Source organism: Canis lupus, chromosome 29 (genome assembly GCF_048164855.1).
Source record: "Canis lupus baileyi chromosome 29, mCanLup2.hap1, whole genome shotgun sequence".
Classification (NCBI taxonomy): domain Eukaryota; kingdom Metazoa; phylum Chordata; class Mammalia; order Carnivora; family Canidae; genus Canis; species Canis lupus.
The window spans coordinates 13,533,998-13,556,444 of NC_132866.1; the positions used below are offsets into that span (position 1 = coordinate 13,533,998).

Here is a 22,447-nt window from a genome sequence, read left to right on the forward strand (position 1 = left end):
GAGTGACTGGGACTTCTAGTTTAGGCTTGACTAAAAAATCACGATAATGGGACACCTGGGTGGCTCAGCAGTTAAGTCTCTGTCTTCAGCCCAGGGCGTGATCCCGGGGTCCTGGGATCGAGTCCCACATCGGGCTCCCTGCATGGAGCCTGCTTCTCCCTCTGCCTGCATCTCTGTCTCTCTCTCTGTGTCTCTCTTGAATAAATAAATAAAATATTTTTTAAAAAATCACGATAACAATACCTTCACTTAAAGTTACATGCAGGGGCACCTGGGTGGCTCGGTGGGTTAAGCGGCTGTGTCAGCTCAGGTCATGACCCAGGGTCCTGGGATCAAGCCCTGCATTGGGCTCCCTGCTCAGTAAGGAGTCCGCTTCTCCTTTTTCCTCCCCACTCATGTTCTCTGTTGCTATCTCTGTCTCTCTAATAAATAAAATCTTTTTATTTATTTTTTTAAGATTTATTTATTTATTCATGATAGATGTAGAGAGACAAAGAGAGAGGCACAGGTACAGGAGAGAGAAGCAGGCTCCATGCTGGGAGCCCAAAGTGGGACTCGATCCCAGGACTCCAGGATCTCGCCCTGGGCCAAAGGCAGGCGCCAAACCGCTGAGCCACCCAGGGATCCCCAATAAAATCTTTTTAAAAAAATAAATAAGGGCAACCCGGGTGGCTCAGTGATTTAGCGCCACCTTCGGCCCAGGTTATGATCCTGGAGACCCGGGATCAAGTCCCACGTCAGGCTCTCTGCATGGAGCCTGCTTCTCCCTCTGCCTGTATCTCTGCCTTTCTCTCTCTCTCTCTCTCTCTCTCTCTGTCTCTCATGAATAAATAAATAAAATCTTTAAAAAAATAAATTAATTAAATAAAATTAAAAAATGAATAAATAAAGTTCTACTCAATTCTCTAAGCACTTACAGCCATCAGCTCAACGATTTGACAAAGGCAGATGACCACCTCCCCATCTCACATGAGGAAACAGAGGCCACCAAAGTGACCTGTCAAATGCCCGCGGGCTAATTTCACTCAGGGCCATCCTGTCCAGTCCAGGGCTTTTCCCTGCAAACTTCACCACCTCCCCAGGAAGCCAAAAGACATATGTGGCTTTACACAGAATCTTTCCACAAGGTCCTCATCATACTCCCCCTCCTCTTTTTTTCTTTAACTGCTTCATGTGCTCCAGAAACTAGCAAAAATACAAATAACATCTCAAAATAGCATCATTTCAGACAGCCCTCCTCCCACTATCCCATGCAAAAGTCCCCCTACTGTGACCTGAGGTGAGCTTGCACTGCACCAGGTGGGGCTCAGAGCCAACCAGGCAAGTCAGGGCAGGATGCCAGGGTTCAAAACAGCACTTCAGATAGCCGTCAAATGACAGCTTCTCTAACCTCAGCTAGCCTGGAGCTGACTGCTCCATACTCTTTATTCACTTGGGCAAAAGAGCCCCACTCACAACACCAGGCCCTACACAGCACTGCAGGATACTGAGGGAAGAAACTACCAGGAGGCTGAGAGCGAATTCATAGGCAATTCATTGCTTCTCAGCAACTCCTGCACATCTTGGGGGAAGAAGGAATTGTGGCGATGCCTGTAGCTGCCCTGCAATAAACCTAGGCTTCTCACCCCCTTTCAACATACTCCTTGGAAAACGATCTATTTGTCAAAGCTGTTGGAAATACCAGTGCAGCGATGCTCAGTCTGCAGCCGGATAAGTGGCCCCGGGCGACCTGGCAGGACACATCCAGAGTAACTTCCTCTTACCAGGAGCCTCTAGCATTCCACAAGAACGTTAATAGGAAACTAGGAAAGGGACCACTCGTGATTCTCACCCCAGCTCCGTGAGGCAGCTGGCACGATCCTCATTTTTCAGATGACTACATTGAGGGCCAGGGAAATTAAGTAACCTGCCCCTAATTCAGGATAACGGACCTATCTTGAGTGCCTAGGGCATGCCAGGTCCTGCTAGCATACATATTGGTGGGGGATCACACCGGGTGAGTGGAATGAATGCTCTATGGCTTAACGCCAGATGGCTCCATGCAGGGATGTGTACTTATATAGGATTCTTGTTATCAAGCCCAGGTCTTGTGTTTGCTTTAAAACCACTGCAGCTACTGTCTTTAAATCCCTTTGGGATTTTAATAAAGCATGTATGGAATAACCACATGGCCAAACACGAAGGAAACTCACAGGCTGGCCAGTCTAAACCTTCATGCTGGATGAGAACGTGGAGGTTCAAACACAGAGCGGCTCCCCCATGGTGCCAGAGCAAGCCCACCACTCTGGGGACCACGGGCTCACACCGCTTCTTCCTGTTACTGGACACGCACGTACTCTGGACTTTCAGCGCTGGCCAAGCTGCTGCCTGGGCTGCCCGGTGGAAAGTGCTGGGCAGCATCTTTCCCCCAGGGCTCAGCCCTAAGGCAACAGGGCACAAGGGGCAGATCCTGGAGCTCTCCGCCCTCAAATTCTTCTGTTCCCCCTCCCCCACCGAACACGCACCTCCGAAGGAAAGATGTCCAGTGCCCCAGGGTCACCGGGAGATGGGCAGATCACCAGTGCCCTTTCTCCTTCCTCACAGTATCTCCTAAATGGACAGAGGCTCAAGTGACATTAATCATGAACATGTGAGTCAGCCTCTTGTCTCAGTGCTAAGCGGAGCTAGATCTGATGCAGCCTTTAGCGAAATGTCCCATTTCTATCCCCTTAGGCATCATCCCAGCCCACGATCATCCTCTTTAAGAGCATCAGGGAGCAGTTAATCCAATTGAAAATAGACTAAAAGTCATATATTGAATCCCCAGAAAAAAAGTACAAAGCAATAAAAGTTATGTTCATTATATATACCTACACACCAGTGGAGAAACTCCGTATTCCCTAACTCATCACTGAAAATCAATACTTTTTTTTCCTTTAATAACTAGCTTATCTTTGCCATAGAGACCAATGCAAGCTCCCTTCTCAGGCCTGTTAAAACTCAGACTCCCTCAGGGCACCTGGGCGGCTCAGAGGTTGAGCGTTTGCCTTTGCCTCAGGGCGTGATCCCGGGGTTCTGGGATGGAGTCCCACATGGGGTTCCCTGCAGGGAGCCTGCTTCTCCCTCTGCCTAAGTCTCCATCTCTGTCTCTCATGAATAAATAAATAATCTTTTTGAAAATAATCAGTAACAAAAAATAAAATAAAACTCAGGCTCCCTCTGCCCTGGGACATGACAACAGCAAGGACACACAGTAGAGGATCTGGAAGGGTACAAAGCTATCATCAGAGGAGACAAGACGTCAAGGGTGACATCACCCTTCTCAGTTATCTTCTAGAAGGTGGTACAGCAAGCGAACATCGGGAAATGGGATGACGCCTTACATTGCTGAGATGTACCAAGGAGCTGATGGTCCATCGTTTCGTATGTAAAACAAAATTCTTCGGTTTAGTGCTCAGGTCTGTCTTTTTTGGCTGGTAGCTGCCTGCGGGGGGTTGTGGAGCCCTGGACTCCTCAGTGTGTGGGGGCGACCCCTGCTCCCTGACACGAAGCTCAGGTGGGGGCTTTGCTCCCCCAAGAAGCGCCTCATCCCACTGCCAGCTTCTCTTCACTGCACAAGTGAGACTGTGTCACACCATCCTAATGACATCTAGGACGGGAGATCCCTTTCAGGAGGGGCTGGCTTCCCTGTCCGCAGAAAAACTGAAAAGGTCACTGCTTCTTCCCACAAAGCCTACTTCAGACCAACTGGCTGAAGCTAGAGGAAAAAAAAAAAATCACGGCAGCCCATTCTGTAGAGATCCATGCCTTGCGGCTTCCTCCTTGTCATTCAGATGTGGATTAAGATTTGTGAGGACAAATAACCGGCTTTCAAATATAGGGGTAACTATGCAAATAAATTAAGCCACTGATGCTGGCTTGATAAAACGCAGACCTAGGAGACCACGAGGATGAACGAAGGAGGGGGCCGAAGGTGCGGTCCCCCAGCACCCCAAGTGAACTCGTTCCCCGGCCATCCAAGGGCATCTGGAATAGTCTGGAATAGCTCCTGGTTCTCCAGATACAACCGCTACGGAAGCCCTGCGGTGAGCAAGTGAAGACCATGATGCCGCGTCCTTAACCTGATTCCTGGAGAGAAACCTAAAGGTGCCCTTCCATCGTCTGCCCGCCTGGGAACCCTCCCGTCAGGTGTACATAGGCCTCAAATTCACGTACAGGGCAGGTGGTAACAGACGCTGCTGGTCTAATGCCTCCTCCCCCTCCCTCTGACACACAGCTGCAGTCGTGAAATGAATAAACTGGGATTCTGAGTCACACGAGCCTCCAAGATAAAAGTCAAGCCAACCAAGGCACCTGCGGGCTTTGCAAAGTGTGTTGTTGTTTATGTGATCACTGCACTTGCTAAAATCAAAGGCTCTTCGCTCCCTCCTCTCTGGGCACCCCTTTGCAGTAAAAATATAGCCCCTGAAGAAGAAATGAAAACGGAAATAAAACAGGAATAAAACTCATATCATATTAGCCGCCCTGTGGGCACTTAAACATTTCTAGGGAATTGCCACTTTATACTCAGGGTCTGGAATGAGGGCTCTTATCCGGTATTTAGAACAGCAGATAGGCAGCCCGCCTCTTGTATCACCGGCCTGAAAGAGCCACTCGCAGCCGCAACTTGACCATGAACAGGAGGGTCTGGGCTGCGACGCATGTGATGATGAGTGGGTCCCACTTGCCGCAAATGGTTCTTGAAAGGAGTGGCTCCTACCAGCCTCCTGGGGGGGATGGAGAAGGCTTTTCCTCCCCAAGCGCTGCAGAGATGCTGGCAAGCAGGGCCAGATCACACCAGGGGCTAGACAAAGATATTTTCCGGGGGGGCAGGGGAGGTGAGGGAGGGTGTGTCCAAAAAAACCACACTAGTTTTTTCTAAACTCCCTGCTCAATGATTATACATAGCAATTGGGGGCGCCTGCATGGCTCTGTTTGGTTAAGTGTCTGCCCCTTGATTTCAGCTCAGGTCATGATCTTAGGGTCGTGAGATCAAGCCCCACGGCGGGGCTCCATGCTTAGGAGGGAGTCTGCTTGAGATTCTCTCTCCCTCTCCCCCTTCCCCCCATTATGCATGCGCTCTCTCTAATAAATAAATCTCTAAAAAAAAATCTCTAAAAAAAAATAGCAATCAATAACTCACCGTTTGGGCTTTCACTCCACTAGTTCAGCCTGGTACAATGAGAGAGAGCCCAAACAGATGCAAGAAGGACAGATTTTGACCTGCGCCATTGATTCTAAGTAGCTAAATGTAAAAGCTGTAAAACACTAAGCAGGTGGAAAGCACAGGAAGGGAGGAAGACACCCAGACAGAGTCTGGACACTGGCTCTGGTCCTGCCTCTGCCCTGGGGCGGGTGCTTTCTCTTCCACTCAGGAAGGGAACTGAGTGGGCACCCGCTTTGCAGTAAAAATATAGCCCCTGAAGAAGAAATGAAAACTTCTTTGCCTACAAAACGGCAGGACTGGCCCCAAAGCCCTTGCTGAAGCCTCTTCAAGCTCTGATGCTCCATGCTTTTCACCGCCCTTCTTTAATCAGAAACTATTATCCAACTGCAAAATGCTGTTTTCAACACACTTGTTTACAACGCTGACAATGTGCGTCACACATCTTGTTCATAATTGAGGATGCGATTGGCACAAATTATATCAAAAGACTATATACAGCAGCTCACAAGGAAAGTCCTGTTAAGGAAAGCAGAATGTAGCCCTTCTCTAAGCAGAGCCATGGGGCGCCCAGAAATGCTGCCGGTCCCCCCAAATTCATGTCTATTGGGCTTGGAAAGTATTTAAAAATATACACAAAAATTACGAGCGTTTTGGAGGGACGACAGAGTTTACGCTACATCAGTATTAAAATTTGTTTGCATTTCCATAATACAAGGTGCCACTGGAGAGGCTTTTGAAATTTGCTGGGTACCTGGGGGAACCAGTTAGGGATGCCAATTTTGTTCTAAATTGCAAAGCGGATTACTCATAAGAAAAGATTGACTTTCACAAGTCACAAAACAAAACTAGGTTTCTCTTGGAAGATTCCCCTTTTTTGTGCCCCAAATAGTATTGGGTGACTACAAACGGTAAACTCTTTGGAGTATTTCATAGGATAAAAGGTCCCACTGGCTTTAAACAAGCTTCTTCCCCATGGTGTGAGCAAAGCATTGAAAACGAGAGTGAGGTTTTTAAAAAAGCTTTTCATTTACCATTTGCATTTGGAAGATTGGAATACTCACACCATTTTGGCCAAGTCCCTAAGTGCTGTGTTAAGCATCTCAGCTAGGAACATCCGTGCCCAAGTGATTGAAGACATTACTGTTGTAACGCCTTGCCAATTTTCCTCATGTAGCGTTTGAGCTGTTTGCTTTCTCAGAATACAAAACCCAGAGACGTCTTCTGTAATTACACCAGATGCATTTAGAGAAGCACTCTTGGAGGCTGAGAACAACCCTACAACTACGGTTTGGTTTTCTTGCTGAAGAAGAGAGGAACCTGCAAATGGCACCTCAGTAACGATGCTTCGAGGTGGGGCTCCCAGTCACCCTGTCCTCATGAGGTTCATTTGCACTTAGCACACTTTACCCAGAAGCTTCATAATATTGCTTGACACAATATTGGGGGGCTGGACGTGGCTTGGGATTGTTAAAATGTCTTTGGTGGCCCCACTACCCGGTCCAGAGAGTCAAACTGCAGAAGTTTAAAAACATGCTTCCATCCAACTGGCCACAGGTATGTGACCAGTAACCCATGTGTGTCTCTGGGTAGCCTGTGCTGGGGGAGACCAGATCTGTCTCTCTGAGCCTCTGCCACCACCCCGGGCCCCCTCACTCAACAGACCTCCTCTTCTCTGCCCCAGAGCTGGCCCCACTCTCATAGGAGCCCTTTGCTTGCTTGAATGCTCTGCTGTTACGGTCTTGAAATGCTCAATGATGTTTGAACAAAGGACCCTGCAAATGACATAGCTGGGCCTGCTTCCCCTACCACAGGCCAAAGCCTGGGTAGAAGCAAAGATGTCCCTGCTCCCAGCCTACATGGGGTGCCAGGCTGACCTACTGAAAACCATGCTTGGCTCCCACCTCTTCAACTTGGCTCTAGAACCTCTAGTGGCTCCCAAGCACCCCCCTCACACCAACAAAACCCCTTCCTCTCCCAACCTGGCACTTGGGGCCACTTACAGCCTTGTCTTGGACCCTCCTTGTCACCTTGACTACCTTATTCAGACTCATTCCACCCACGGGCTCCTTGCCTACTGTAATCTTTGTCTCTGCTCATGTGTCTGGGGCTGGTTCACAAGTAGGACGCTGGGCACTCCCCTCTACCATTTTTTCTGCCTTTAGAGCTATCATGTTTGTAGAGCAACCCACCCCACCACTCACACTGCCCCAGCTCCCCCTCTTTGCAGCCACCACCTTCAGGGATTGCCTCTTCCTTTTCTCTGCAAGCCTCCTGTCCTATACTTTGATCCCCAAGGTACCAAGCAGAGCTAGGCCACCTCAGCTGTAGAAGAATACTTGCCGGATGGCCACTGACAGCAGAGATGCGAACAATTATTCAAAATTCAGAGGGGTCCAAAAAAAAAATCACCCAGAATATCCAGATTAACATAAAGCTGGCTTGGGGCATTATTCACTGGTTTGACTTCTCCAAAAAACAGCCTCACTTTTCTATTTGTGCACTGGGACGCAGCTCAGTAGCTGGCCAGGGAGCTGTTTACACTGCCCAGGGCCTCAGAGCCAGCTAAGAGGTCCATCTACTGGTCTTTCTCCACATTCCCCCCACCCCTCTCCAACTGCCATCTTGAGCCTTTACTACGCCAGCTTGAAAGCAAACCACCCTGGCTTTCTATAGGGAAGTGGATGACCCGGGGTAGAAGAAAAGACAGAGCTGTGTGACACACAGAATCCAATGCTGATGCCATGGTGGCTGCAGAGGTCTTGCTACCCAAGGGTGATTCTGACAAATGTACTACTGAAATCTGGCATTTAGACAGAACCTGAGTTCTCCCACTTGGGGAGGGACCCTTTACTCTGTTTCAATAGTTTCTTATTTTCTAAGTGATAGAAGGGGAAACCAAAAGGTTGAACAAAAGGGATATCACAATTAAGGAGAGAAACATGAGGAGGAGGAGGGTGAAGGTGCAGGGTTCTCCCCACCTCACCCACCACTGGTTTTCCACATTCTGATAAATGAACAAGAAACAGAATTCTAGGGAGAAAAGACCTTGCAACAATATAAATATAAAATTCCTAGGCCAGATGGCACCTGGATGGCTCAGTAGGTTGAGCCTCCAACTCTTGGTTTTAGCTCAGGTCACGATCTCAGGGTTGAGGGATCGAGCCCGGCATTGGGCTCCATACTCAGTGCAGAATTGGCTTCAGATTCCTTCTCCCAGGTCCCCCTCTGCCCCTCCCCATGTGCGCTCACTTTATCTCTCTCTCTCTCTCTCTCTCTCAAATAAATAAACTCTTTTAAAAAGACACCAACCAAAAAAAACCCCTCCTTGGCCAAAATTTCAGCACCTACCCACCTGTTGGTCAACAACCCTATGAAGGGGTTGGTCAGGAGCTGGATGGTGGCTTTAGAGGCAAAAAGCAGGCCAACTTGCACATTTTCATTCAGGAGAGCTTTGTCTTCTCTGGGACAGTCAGGAGGCGCAGCAGATGTATTAGTCACCGGGTGCTGCGTGGTGGCCAGCTGCAGCAGCCCCTCGGGGGGTCCTTTGGGGCTGCCAGTCCCCAGGACCACGGTGGAGTTGTCATAATAAGAGAAGATGCTCTGGAAGCTGTCTGAGGTAGAGGTGGTGAGCACTGGCTTGGGAGTCTGGATTTCCGTGGCATTCTTCTCATGATTAATGCTGTACAAGTAACTTGGGATGATAGGGACTGCGGGCAAAAACACAACAGGGAGGCTGTGGCTATATGGGAGCCCACCCCGGGGCCAACGGCAGCAAAATGACGGTTGTGTCAGATGCCACCCGGGGCCCAGAGTGGTCTGCCCCTGGAATGGGATCCCTGGGCCCACACTGGAAGGGCCTCACGCGGCAGAGCTACTGGAGAGAACAAAGCCCCAGGAGGCCAGGAGAGCTCCAGCCGCCCTCAGAGCCAGCTACTGTGCAGGAGGGACCTGCCTGGGGTTCTGGGCCTCTGTGGGGTTGCTCATTCAGGGTTCCCTTACATTAGGAGAGCAAAATGTGGTCTGAAGTCTGTTCAGTGCTGACCTGGGGTCAACAGGAGCTCCCCAGAGAGAGAAACTCAGAAAGACCTTTAAGTGAATGAATCCAGGAAAGAGGCATCTCAATTTCATTACGGGTCTTAGGGGAAAAATAAACCCACAGGAAGTAATAACTCGGAAATCCTGCAACAGGCCCACTTCATCTTTCCATTACTTGAGTCGGAAGTCCCCCCAATGTTTCATGCAACCCGGAAAATGGAAAAACTCCTGAGACTTCTACAAAGGCAAAGAAAAACTCATGTAAAAGCAGCTCTGGGCCTGTGTGTGACAACAAAGCATTCCACACAAAGGAGAAGCATGGTCCTTGTTACTGAACTCTGATGAGATCCCTACCCAGGTAATCCTGGAGGTGAGAACCCGCAAATGCAGAGGAGGGGAATAACCCATCCCTGAGAATCCAATTTCTTTTAAAAAGCTATTCATTAAAATTTTGGAGATTTTTAAGAAAAGTACACCAAATACTGTGCTCTTAATGGGGCTTATTAGGAGCCCTGGATTTTAATTATTTAGTTCTTCAAAACTCCATTGTAGAGAAAAGACTAAAATCCAACACTGTTCAAACTGCTCTTGAAAAGGTCCCGAAACGTTTCCACCTGGAACCTTGCACACTAATACAACATATTTCCAGGTCACTTCCCTTTTGGGAGGGAGGGATGCTGACCCTTTCCTTTAAATGATAAGCCAAATTGTTAATAACTATTAACATAATTCCAGGTTAGCATAAAAATAATCATTTTTGCATAATAATTATTGTAATAATAATAAGGTCAGCATAATTTTTTTGCATAATAATTATTGTAACGTTATTTCGAACCCCGAGGGATTGCCGGTTCTTAGTAGAAATCTTTTCATCGCGGTCAAAGCAGGCAGGGGGAAGCAGGAAATTATCAGGAGGAAACACAAGTTCTGGTTCTCAACAGATGTCACATTTTTTGACCTGACCACCAGGAAAACGAAGCCACAAAACGCGGCTGCAACCAGCCCAGTGGGCAGACGTGGGGATGGGGGCGGGGGGCGCGGGGAGGAAGGAGGTGCTTTTGCAAAGTGTGTCCCCCAACCTTCCCGGGGCGCGCTCCGGCAGGGGAGGTGGGGCGGCCGGGGACGGGGTCCCTACGTACCCACGACGGTGAGCAGCATGTTGTCCAGCAGCAGCGCCAGGAACACGATGAACAGGATGAGCTTCCTGGAGTGGCGGCTCTCCAGCAGCCAGCGGAGCAGCGCCGGCGCGCTCAGGGCCATGCTCGGCGGCTGGGCTGCGGGCGGGGGCGGGCGCGCTGAGGGGCGGCGGCCCGGGGGCTCCCCGCGCCCCGCACACCCCGGCCGGGTCCCCGCGCCCCCCGCTCTGCTCACCTGCGGCGGCTGCGCCCTCGGGGCACCTGCGCTCCGGCTCAGAGACGCGCGCCCGCGGCGTCGGGGCGCGAACCCGGGGCCCCGCGCCCCCCACTCCTCCCGCCCCGTGCGTCCTGCGGCCCCGCTCGCCCCGGGACCCCCGCGCGGCCCGGGCGCCCCTCCCCGCCGCCCCCGCCGGGCCCCCGGCTACCTCGAGGTCGCCTGCGGCTGCCTGCCCCGCGCCCCGGGCTCCGTCCGTCCGCGCGGCTCCACCCCAGCGCCCCGCCGCCGCCGCCGCCGCGCGCTTTACCCGGTCCGGCTCTGACGTCACGGCCGGCGGGGCGGGAGGGCGCCACCCCCAGTCCCGGCCTCGCCTCGGGGGGGCCCCCACCCTGCCCGGACCGGAGCCCGCCTCCCCGCCCTCCGCCGCGCCCCCGCGGCGACGGCGACCCAAGGGATGGAGAGGTCCAGGGCCCCGGTTCGCGCTTCCTCCTGGCCAGCTGCTCCCCGAGCCTCGCTGCCCCCTGACACTGGCCGTGAGGACAGGAAGGCTGCTGGGTGGGGGTCGCAGGGTGTCGGGAGGCAGGGACGGTCTCTTTCCCGGGGAAGGCGCGCTGCGCCCCACCGCTCCTCTCCTGTCGCCCCTCTGGAGCATGATGCAGGGTGCCGCTTGGGGTCTTTGACCAGCAGGTCCTTGGGTACCCTCACAGGGAAAGGGGACACCGATCCGTCACCCTCTAGTGGGAGAGGGGACGTGAGGACCCCAGGCCCTGGAGCCTAGGACTCCGAAAGTAGGAGCAGGGGCCTGGGCCTCTGGAGCCCCCAGGAGTAGGTCACCCTGGACAGGGGACACTAGAGACCAGGCAAGTACCTGGCACGTTAGCAAAAGGACTGAGGAGGCAGCTGGCCCAGACTCTGGATGCTGTCTGTAGTCCTCTGCTGGGTGCTGTGCCAGGTGGGGAGGTGGGGAGGGAACCTGGGGGGGGGGGGTTCAGGTTAGGACAGACACGGTGCCCGTTTGTGGGTGCTCAGGAGCTGTAATCCTCACTACCAAGGGGTAAGGGCCCACTCTTGATTTCCAAGGTCCCTCCATTTTATAAGCAGCAGAGAAACAAACCGATGTCCCCCTGACACAGCTGGAGCTTTGGAGACCCTTCTAGGGGGTGGAAAGAACTGGAGCTATTTTCTTAGAAAGCCACTTAGAATAAATGTTACTCTGCTACAGTCTCCTAACCTGGAGCCCAGCCTTGTTTTATTAATGTTGGCTAATTGTCAGCTGGAAGCTGCCTACAGCGGGGGGGGGGGTGGGCATGGTGCTCCCCCCACCCTCTCACCTCCTTCCTTCCATACACCCCCATGCTCCCCCTGATGTGTGAGAAAGATGGTTGGATAAGTAAGTAGGTCAGTAACATGGGGACTCCGGGATGTCCCAGGATGTGTCAACTTAAATATTAAACAGGGAGAGAAGGAAAACCACTTAGGAGGAGAGGGCAGATGGCAGGGAGTCGTGTAGATGGCTGTGGAGGGTATCACCCCCACGGAGTGCCCCCAAGAGCCCGGAGTTCCAGAACCCAAAGACACAGGCTCTGCTCCATGCTTCCTTGGGCAGAGAGGTGTCATGGTTAAGCGCTCTTGTCAGGATGCCTGCCTGGGTCCTGTTCTGCTACTTCCTTGATAGGTGACCTTGGGCAAATTACGTAGCCTCTCTGTGCCTTAGTTTCCCCATCTCTGAAATGAGGATACTAACTGCGACAACTGTGGGGTCGTGGTAAAGGTGAAATGGGAATCCCTTAACACAGTGCCCCGCGCAAAGCAAAAGCTTGGTGTATCCGCCATCCATTCCTCCAATAAATATTTATTGAGTGCTTACTATGTGCCAGGCGCTATGGTTGATGCTGGGGGACAGTAATGGCTCAAGCAGGCAAAAATCACCATTCTTGGGGTGCCTACACATTCTGGTAGCAGTGCCATACAGGTGAACACAGGAAGCCACACCAGCTCCAGCTCCAGCCCAGCCAGTGGGAGGAATCTGGAGCCCATGAAAAAGCCACTCTCCATGCTCCCTCCCTCTGATCTCTGCCACCACCCCTGGAGCATCGTGGCCACAACAGCGTCTTCACACTTTTCACTGATACCCACAAAAGAATGCTCTAAAAATCTGTATGCCCCACACATATTTGTGTTGGCATCTAACATTTTTTTAATAAATTTAAATGCTTTGGGGTATAGTGTATATGTGACCCTTATATATAAACCAGCCTAACTCTCACTTAAACGCACCCAATGGAATATAAATAGTACAAGAACGTAAAACCACCGTATTATACTAAAAAAAAATACAATGAAGTTTTTCTTTAAGCCAAAAATTTTACATTATATTCTTTATGCCTTCAAAGTATATTTTCACTGCACTTCCAACAGAATTTGATCCAACTGTAATGTTTTTATCACTTCTTTATTTACCACCTTGTCTATTACATAAACTGCAACAAATTATGAATATGCATCAGCTTTAAAATAGTTTTTTTTCTGGCTGTATGTTCTAAGTTTTAAAATTCCCTTTACAATCGTGTTATTGGAACAATCATTAAGGCATCATACACACATAAGAATTTTGATAAATGAATATTAAACATAGTAAGAAAAATTGTAGGGGTGCCTGGGTGGCTGTCAGCTAAGCATCTGCCTGCGGCTCACTCAGGTCATGATCCCAGCGTCTCAGGATTGAGCCCCACATTGCGCAGCTGCTCAGCAGGGAGTCTGCTTCTCCCTCTGCCCCTCACCCAGCTCATGCTCTCTCTCTCTCTCTCTCAAATATATAAAATAAAAAAAAAAGAAAAGAAAAGAAAGAAAGAAAGAGAAATTGTATTAGAAGTGCATGACTCAGTGAGATGGATCGGGGAAGGATTTTTTGAGCCTTGACAAAACAGACACTAACATTGCCTCTGGATGCTCTTGGTTTTGTGCCTCTGGACAATATAACACAGTAAGGTAGTAAGAATCAGGTTGGATGAGAGTTGAGCCTCTTCTCCGACCAGTGGGAGACAGGAGATTTAGTGAACGGGGAGGTGATATAGGAGCAACCTCATGTCTCTACCCGGGTCCATGTCAATCCTTTAAAATAGAGGACATGTGTAAATCGAGGGTCTCCCATGGCTTGGGACTGAGGAGGCAGCTGACACTGCCTCATATACCCAGCGTCCTGGCATTCCAGGTTGAAGATCCAGCCTGGGATGCCCAGTCTGGTCTGGATCTTTGGGACTCCATAACCTTCTCTTACCCCACTTAGCCCCTGCCTTCCCCTTCAGCCACCCTGGTTCCTCTCAGTGTTTCTCTGCCTCAGGGCCTTTGCACTGTTCCCTTTGCCTGAGAAGTTCTTCCCCTTCTTCTCCTAGCTATCACCTTCTCATTCTTCTTTATCAGCCCTAATGTCACTTCTTTTTTTTTTATATAAATTTTTTTAAAATTTTTATTTATTTATGATAGTCACAGAGAGAGAGAGAGGCAGAGACACAGGCAGAGGGAGAAGCAGGCTCCATGCACCGGGAGCCCGACGTGGGATTCGATCCCGGGTCTCCAGGATCGCGCCCTGGGCCAAAGGCAGGCGCCAAACCGCTGCGCCACCCAGGGATCCCCCTAATGTCACTTCTTAGGAGAAGCCATCCTTTCATGGAAACCCCCCCTCCATTATCAGACAGGGCCTTCTCTTTTAAACCCTCACGGAACAGTTACTTCCTCCAGAACTTGTCTGCCCATGAGGAATAATATTCCCATGAGTGTAATCAATTATCTCTGTCTCTCTAGGTTATAGGACAAGGGCCACTCTTTTTGATCATCACCAAGATTGCTGAACACAGTCGATGCTTATTAAGTGCCTGTAAAGAGTATGAGCACTGGGCAGGTAGGGTTCCCTTCTGATGCAGAGCCATGGGAACCAGAGAGAAATCACCTTTGCTCAAAATGGAAGATTCTATTTTTCTTTCTCTCTCCCCTGCTGGAGGCCACTCCTTGAAGACCAGGCTCTGAGAAAGCCTCCTAGTGACACATTTGTTCTTACTGGGAACTAGGATCAGTGAGCTCAGCCACCGACCCCCCTGCCTCCACCCGCTCCCATCCTTTTCAAACACTAGGGACTGGAAAGGTACAAAGGTGCCACCAGGGTTGACTTTTTGCAGTAAATTTCAATATTTAGGAACGATAAGGCATGAATGATAGGGAGCTGCTTCGAACATAGCAGCTATTTGAAATAGGCGTTATTCGAGATAAACTAGAATGAATCCAAGCTATAAATAGCATCCTGCCTGGGTCACTTTTACAAGTTATATGACTTTGGGCTTTTACTAAGCTCCTTTGTGCCTTATTCCTCATCTGTCATTCAAGCATGATAAGAGGCCCCCTCCCAGAGCTGTTATGGGGATTCAAGGAGATGATGCTTGCCTAGTGCCAGGCACACAGCAGATGTTCACACTCATAAAATATTGTCTGGCATTGGAAAAAGACACATGAAAAGATGTTTAACATCGTTCATCATCAGGGAAATGCAAATCAAAACTACAATGAGATATCGCCTCACACCTGTCAGAATGGCTAAAATCAAAAACACTAAGTAGCGTGTTGGTGAGGATTTGTAGAAAAAGGACTCAACTGCACTGTTGATGGGAAGGCAAACTGGTGCAGCCACTGTTGAAAACAGTGTGGATGTTCCTCGAAAAGTTAAAAATGGAACTACTGTATAATCCAGGAATCATACTACTGGGTATTTACCCAGAAAATTAAAAAAAAAACATTAATTCAAAGGGATACATGCATCCCTATATTTGTAACAGCACTATTTACAGTAGCCAAACTATGAAAGCAGCCCAAGAGCCCGTGGATAGACAAATTGATAAAGAAGATTGAATGTGGATATGTGTATAGTGGAATATTATTCAGCCATAAAAAAAGAATGAGATCTTGCCATTTTGCAACAACATGGCTGGAGCTGTAGAGTATAATGCTGAGTGAAATAAGTCAGTCAGAGAAAGACAAATACCATATGATTTCACCCCGTGTGTGGAATTTAAGACACAAAACAAATGAACAAAGGGGGAGAGAAGAGAGGCAAATCAAGAAACAGAGTCTTCACTCTAGAGAACACACTGCTGTGGACCAAAGGGGAGATGGGTGCAGGGGTGGCGGGAACAGGTGATGGGGATGAAGGAGTGCACCTGTTGTGACAAGCCCTGGGTGATGTATGGAAGTGTTGCTTCACTATATTATTCACTTGAAACTAAATATAAATAACACCATTAACTATACTGGAATTAAAATGAAATCAAAATTTTAAAAAGTGTTCTCTGGCATTGTAAAAGTGAATGTGCTGAGTACCTGGAAGGTGTAGGTGGTCCGTGGGGAAAATTTTCAGGTACTCGCCCTATAAGAGAACTTGGAATTAAGGAAAAGATTCCACTCCCAGGCATTGAACTGGGAAAGGCAAATAGTGTTCGGAGGCATCTTCAAAAGACAGCATAGTTCTGAGCCTAGTGAAGCCCGATGTCAACATGGTGGGGGGGTGGGGAGCCGGTGTGCCCCCCTGGAGAACCAGGCACAGGGCACCAGGTACGTCACCCAAGGGGAAGCCCGAATGGCTACCAAGCTCATGCCACTCAGGTATGCTAGTGATCAGAGAAATGCCAAAGACCATGAGAAACAACGAGACACCCATTGGCCCGGCAACAGTTAGGAAGTTGGTAAATGCCATTTGTTGGTGAAGATGTAAGGAAATGGGGATCCTGATCTTGGGGTGGGGTGGGGACTGGAGAGCCATCAGGACCGCTTGGGGGAATGAAGTGAACAGGGCCCCTCCGATCCAGCCTATGTCTCCCCCTGCCTGTGTCTCAGGGAAATCCCTACGAGGGCCAAAAACGGGTAGACCTTGCAGAGCCCTCGGCAGCAGTGGGCAGCTGGAGGCAAGCCTGGTTTCCATCATTAGAGAATAAAGAAGTGAAACTAGAAGGAGCATCCTGGAGCCCTTAGAAGTAGCACAGATTTCACAAAACGTTGAGTAGGAAAGGAGGAGGGGGCGGGGAAGAGCAAGTTCTACGGCATGATTGCATGTTGGTTCATCTAAAGCGCGCAGAGCACCCCATACATATCCAAGGCTGTGTACTGAGTGCACAGGAGCGGATGCCTTTGTCGGGGAGGGGCCCAGGAACAGGGGGATCTGGGGTGAGGTGGAAAGTGGAAAGAAGTGGGGATAAACCAAGAAATGGGCCTTGCAAGGACCAGTGACCATAGTGTGCACAGATGATCAGCTCTCTGTACACAAGGTTCCTTCCCAAAGACACTGTCAGCCATGGAAGCCTGGAAAAGACAAAGGCTTTCCGTGCAGAGTTGGCATATAAACCCACGTGGACCGTGTCTCCCAGGGACGGGCAGGGCTGTGCTGTGTCTCAAGCCCGACTGAAGGGAAATGACAGCAGATGGAAACCCAGATCCTCAGGAAAGAACGAAGAGCTGCAGAAAAGGTAAATAAATATCTGGCGAGATGCAAAAGACTCAGATGTTTTCTGCTTTTTCCCCTCTCTCTTATTTTAACCTTTTCCATTTACTTTATAAACCTTTAACTCTTTAAAAACATAACACTGTCAAAAAAAAAAAAAAGTACAACACCGTTTTGATGGATTCCTGACCTGTGTGGCTGTATTACTTCTAACAACGATAACTTAAGGGGTGAGGGTGGTGAAGATGTTATAAAGTGACCAGACTTCTGTGTTTTGTGTGCAGTGGTATATTATTAACGATAAATGGACTGAAAAAATTAAAGGTGTGTATTGTAATCTCTCAGGCACCTGTAAAATATAATGCAAAGAATAGCAAAACAGCTAAACAGGAAATGAAAATTAAGTGGAATTCTATAAAGTGTTCGGATAATTTTAGAAGGTGGGGAAGGAGGAACAGATGAGCAAAAACACAGAGGAGTCAATAACATGATAGATAAAATCCAGCTATACCCCAAATTACATTAAGTGGTAATGGACACTATTATTGAAAGACAGAAATTGTCCGAATGGATTTTAAAAAATCGTCTGACCTCTACACTGCCTATAAGAGACTCTCTTTACGTATAAAGACACAGATGGGTTGAAAGTCAATGGGTGGGAAAAATATACCAGGCAAACCGTCACCATAAAAGGGTAGAATAATTGTATTAATGTCAGATCACATTGATTCCCAAACAAAATTTTAAACAGAGATAAAAAGAAGGTCCTCTCGTCATGACTAAAGTGATCAATGCCGTAGGAAGACATAGTCATCATAGTGGGTATGTTCATCATAATAGAGCTTCAAAACATATGAAACGAAGCCAGAAAAGGAGAAAAAAGACAATTTCACAATCCTAATTGAAGGATTTTTTTTTTTTAAGATTTTATTTATTTATTCATGAGAGAAACAGGCTGAAGGAGAAGCAGGCTCCATGCAGGGAGCCCAACATGGGACTCGATCCCAGGTCTCTAGGATCACACCCCGGGCTGAAGGCGGTACTAAACCGCTGAGCCACCCAGACACCCCTAATTGAGGGATTTAACACTTCTTTCCCCTCAACTGATGGAACACCTGGACCAAAAGAATCAGCAGATATTTGAGATCAAAACAATACCAACAACCACATTGGCCTAATTGATATTTATTTACCCTGAACAATAGCGGGCTGCATTCTTTTCCGGTGATCATGGAAGGTCTCAGCCAGGCTTCATCACATTCAAAGGGTTTTTTTTGTTTGGTTGGTTTTGGGGTTTCGGGTTTTTTTTCCCTTGAAGCCAGCTCGATCAGTTGCTGAGCATACATATAAATAATGAGGGTACGATCGGTGGGGGGAACAAGCGCATTTCATTTCCATTCCTTTCTGAGCTCTTCTGCATACTGCAAAAGAACATTTTCTGTTTAAAATTGAACCAAATCTGTTGTGGTTGAAGAGGGAACGGCAAAGCAAATGTCAATTCACTTGAAGGACGCCTTGCTGACTGCCGATAAAATTAAGTCATAGATGCTCTGACTTAATAATCCAATCACTGAATTAACTGGCTTCATGCGGCATTATCTGTAAAACGCAGGTCTCCAGGTTTGGCCACTTTAATAGAATCACCAACCTGTCTGAGGACATTCGCTGTAATTGAGGGCGGCAAGGAGCCAGCCAGCTGTGAAGAGCGGTGTTTCATTACCTTCATGCCTTGAATTTGCACCCTCACTTGCCGTCATCCCCAGTGGCTACCCCAACGGCCACCCAGGCCTCCCACAGTCCACCCTCCTCACCACCAGCTGGAGAGAGCTCCCAGACACCAGTGAGGTCATGCTCTTCCCTGTTCTAAGGCAGTGGCCTTCACTTGGGATAAGGTCAAATGTCTTCACTGTGGCTCATGGGACCCTGTCCAGCCTCAACCACCACGTCCATTTTTATTTGCCACATTGCCCTTGCCTCTGATCTAACACTGGATTCCCTTATGATTGGTTACCTGGGCTCTCACAAGGCTTCAGATGTCTTTGTGGGTCCCGAGGGTCCCAACATTGCAGCCTGAAGAGCTCTGGCCTGAAAGGCCCTCACCAGCCTGGCTCATGCAGCCTCCACACCTCTCTGATGCCACTCTGCCTTGCTGTCCCCCTCCAGCCACAAAGGGCTCCTTGGAAGCTGGGCTGTCCGCCTCAGGGCCTTTGCACTCTGCTTCTGCCTGCGAAGTTCTTCCTCTTCCTCTTTGCCTGATTATCTTTCTCATTCCAGTCTCCCATCTGTCTATGCACTCTGCACTCCTCACCCCAGAGCCCTCCCTCAGGCCATTTCTGCTGCCCAGAATGTCCTCCCTTCCTCCCCTTGATCTACTTAATTCCCCCTTAGCCTTTATGCCTCAGGTCAAGACACAAGTGAGTTAAAAGTAAATGGATGGACTTTTAACATAAGCCTCACCTTTCATTTTAAAGGTTTCCATAGAAATGTAGTTATTTTATCTTTCAGCCATATGCTAATTTTTTCCCTGCCTGCCAACAACAAGCATAAAAAGGGAAGCCAATTACAAGTGCGAATAATGTGGTCTTCTTTTGTAACTCAAGGCTTGAAATGTTCTGTTAAGCAAAGTCTCCTCTAGCTTGATACTAAATAAACTTTTGAAAGAAAGAGAGCAAGTGGATGGCAAAGTATTTCCTCTTGGGGAAGTCCTCACGGACCGAGCTGTATTGATAGGACCCTAACCCTGTTATTCCTGGCACTTAGTATAATCACAATTTCACTGCGATTGTGATTAATGTCTGACTTTTGCATCCTATTCCATGCAAGCTGAGGCCAGGTCCTCTGGTGTCTCACCACATCATCCCCCAGAGCCTCACACTGCCTGGCACAGAAAACGCTGCGTTTGGCTCACGGTCCCAGATAACCTAAGAAGTAAGTGCCATCTGAGGGTAACCAACTGAAGGGACCCGTGCCTTAACAGGTGTCTCCCCTCCCGCCCACTGACGTGCTAGGCCTATCCAGTCCCCTGCCTTTGCAAAAGCGATTCCCTGCACCTGCAGCGTGTACCCCCTTCCACCTAGCCAAGCCCTGTCTCCTCCTACCTGGTTTGGCATGAAAAACCTTTTTCCCACCATTCCACTGACTCACCAAAAGCCCATTCCGTTTATGATGCCATGAGGGATGGCTGTCTCTGCTTGTTAAATCTCAAGGAACCGAGTCATTCGTGCCCTCTCCCCTGCAGTCATCCGGGACCCCGGTCACCCCAACCTCTGCTCCTTCCTCTCTCCGAACTTTGCTTGGGCAGATCTGCTCACCTCAAATGACCTTCCTGCTCTTGGACAAGGGAGCCCAGGGAGAAGCAAAATGCCCAGATATCATCACCTGGGCACATTTTCACCATCGAAGCAGGGCCACGGGGCAGGCTTCCTCCAATTCCGTGGAATGGCTCCTCCTTCCTCTTAACGCCCAATCCCCATCACCAGCTCCTGCTCCAGCAGCCTCCTGACCAGGTTCCATCAGGAACCCAGCAGAAGCCATGAACCACGGCTTCCCGCGAGTCCCGCCCCAGCTCAAGAGCCCAAGGTGGCTCCCTGATACTCAAATCTAAACCCTTCTCTGCCTGGGACACCTGGGCGGCTCAGCGGTTGAGCGTCTGCCTTTGGCTCAGTCCCAGGATCGAGTCCCACAGGGGGCTCCCTGCATGGAGCCTGCTTCTCCCTCTGCCTGTCTCTGCCTCTCTCTGTGTGTCTCTCATAAATAAATAAATAAATAAATAAATAAATAAATAAATAAATAAATAAATAAATAAAATCTTTAAAATAAATAAATAAACCCTTCAGCCTCGCTCTTCGGGTCGGCAGCAATTCCCCCACCGCACCCCCCAGCTCCCACCCTCTCCCCTCATCAGATTGGACCCCTCCAAGCCACAGACATGATTCACATTTTCCTCACGCCCCTTCCCAAATATTCTCGGCCCCAGAGCCCAGCTGAAGTCCTCTCTGCATAAGGCAGTCAAGCCTGGAGTGACCGCTGCCACCTTCTCTGGGTTTCTGCCTCTAAGAATGCTTACAGCCCTGTTAGTCTGCTCCCCACCAAAGCATTGCCAGAGTGTGGTGTGCCCCAACAGGTTCATCTGGGCTCGTTCTTTTTTTTTTTTTAATATTTTATTTATTTATTCATGAGAGACAGAGAGAGAGAGGCAGAGACACAGGCAGAGGGAGAAGCAGGCTCCATGCAGGGAGCCCGACATGGGACTTGATCCCAGGACCCCAGGATCATGTCCTGGGCCGAAGGCAGGCGCTAAACCGCTGAACCACCCAGGGATCCCTTGGGCTTGTTCTTTTTTTGTTTTTTGTTTTTTTTTCCAACTGGACCTTTAACTCCTTGACAGCAAAGGAAATGACCTCTTCCTCTTTAGTCTCCCCGAGGAAGCTTGCGCGGAGCCACTCACAGAGCAGGACCACAGAGCGTCAGATGTATGGTGAGGAGCCCTGGGGCCAGAGCCAGTTCTGCCCCAGCCAGCTGGGCCTCGGTTTCCCCATCTGCTAGACAGCAGATGAACCAGGTAGACCTGCACTGTCCACTCCAGTAGCCACTCTCCACGCGTGGCCTTGGAGTGCTTGAAATGCAACCAGCCTTGAGATGCACTGTCAGCATTTATTTCATATGTTAATACAGACTGAATTGCAAAGACTTAGCACAAAAGATGTAAAGTATTAATAACTTTTCTATTGTTTTGCTGTGCAGGAGCTTTTTATCTTGGAAGTCCCAATAGTTCATTTTTGCTTTTGTTTCACTTGCCTTCATAGATGTATCTTGCAAGAAGTTGCTGTGGCCAAGTTCAGAAAGGGTGTTGCCTGTGTTCTCCTCTAGGATTTTGATGGATTCTTGTCTCACATTTAGATCTTTCATCCATTTTGAGTTTATCTTTGTGTGTGGTATAAGAGAATGGTCTAGTTTACATGCTGAAATGATACTATTTTAGACACGTTAGGGTAAATAAAAGATCTTATTAAAACTCATTTCACCTGTTGCTTCTTCTTTTAACGAGGCTGCTACAAAGTTTTAAATTAATCACTGGCCCAAGTTTGTGGCTTGCACCCAATTTCTCCTGGGCAGCGCTGGAACAGAACATCAGGCCTGGAAGGGGACTTGGAGGCTACGGAGTCTAAAGGCTGCCTTTTGACACAAGGAAGCACCCAGGGACACGCACAGCCTTGCCCGATGTCACATGGGTGTGAGGCCAGGCAGTGGGGACTCAAACTCTGCTTCCTAGACCTTTACGGTTTGGGGGCAGTGGGGGTACCAATAAGTAGGTGCCCACAGGTGGTCCCCAGCAGCAGAGGACTCCGGGGCTCAGGATGCAGCTCTGTGGAGGTTCACCCCTACCACCCTCACCT

At 49.2% G+C, this 22,447-nt stretch overlaps 1 protein-coding gene across 6 annotated transcripts in view; it reads right to left on the reverse strand.

The window, feature by feature from the left end:
- Window positions 1-10,861, reverse strand: part of SLC18A2 (solute carrier family 18 member A2) — a 114,838-nt gene extending 103,977 nt beyond the window's left edge. For all 6 annotated transcript variants that reach the window (XM_072805163.1, XM_072805159.1, XM_072805161.1 and 3 more), the window contains exons 1-3: window positions 10,782-10,861; window positions 10,360-10,494; window positions 8,538-8,892 (exon numbers count right to left, since the gene is read on the reverse strand). In XM_072805163.1, the coding sequence (XP_072661264.1) occupies window positions 8,538-8,892; window positions 10,360-10,480 (476 nt within the window). In that variant the 5' untranslated portion in view covers window positions 10,481-10,494; window positions 10,782-10,861. The remainder of the gene's footprint in view (window positions 1-8,537; window positions 8,893-10,359; window positions 10,495-10,781) is intronic.
- Window positions 10,862-22,447: the final 11,586 nt, after the last annotated feature.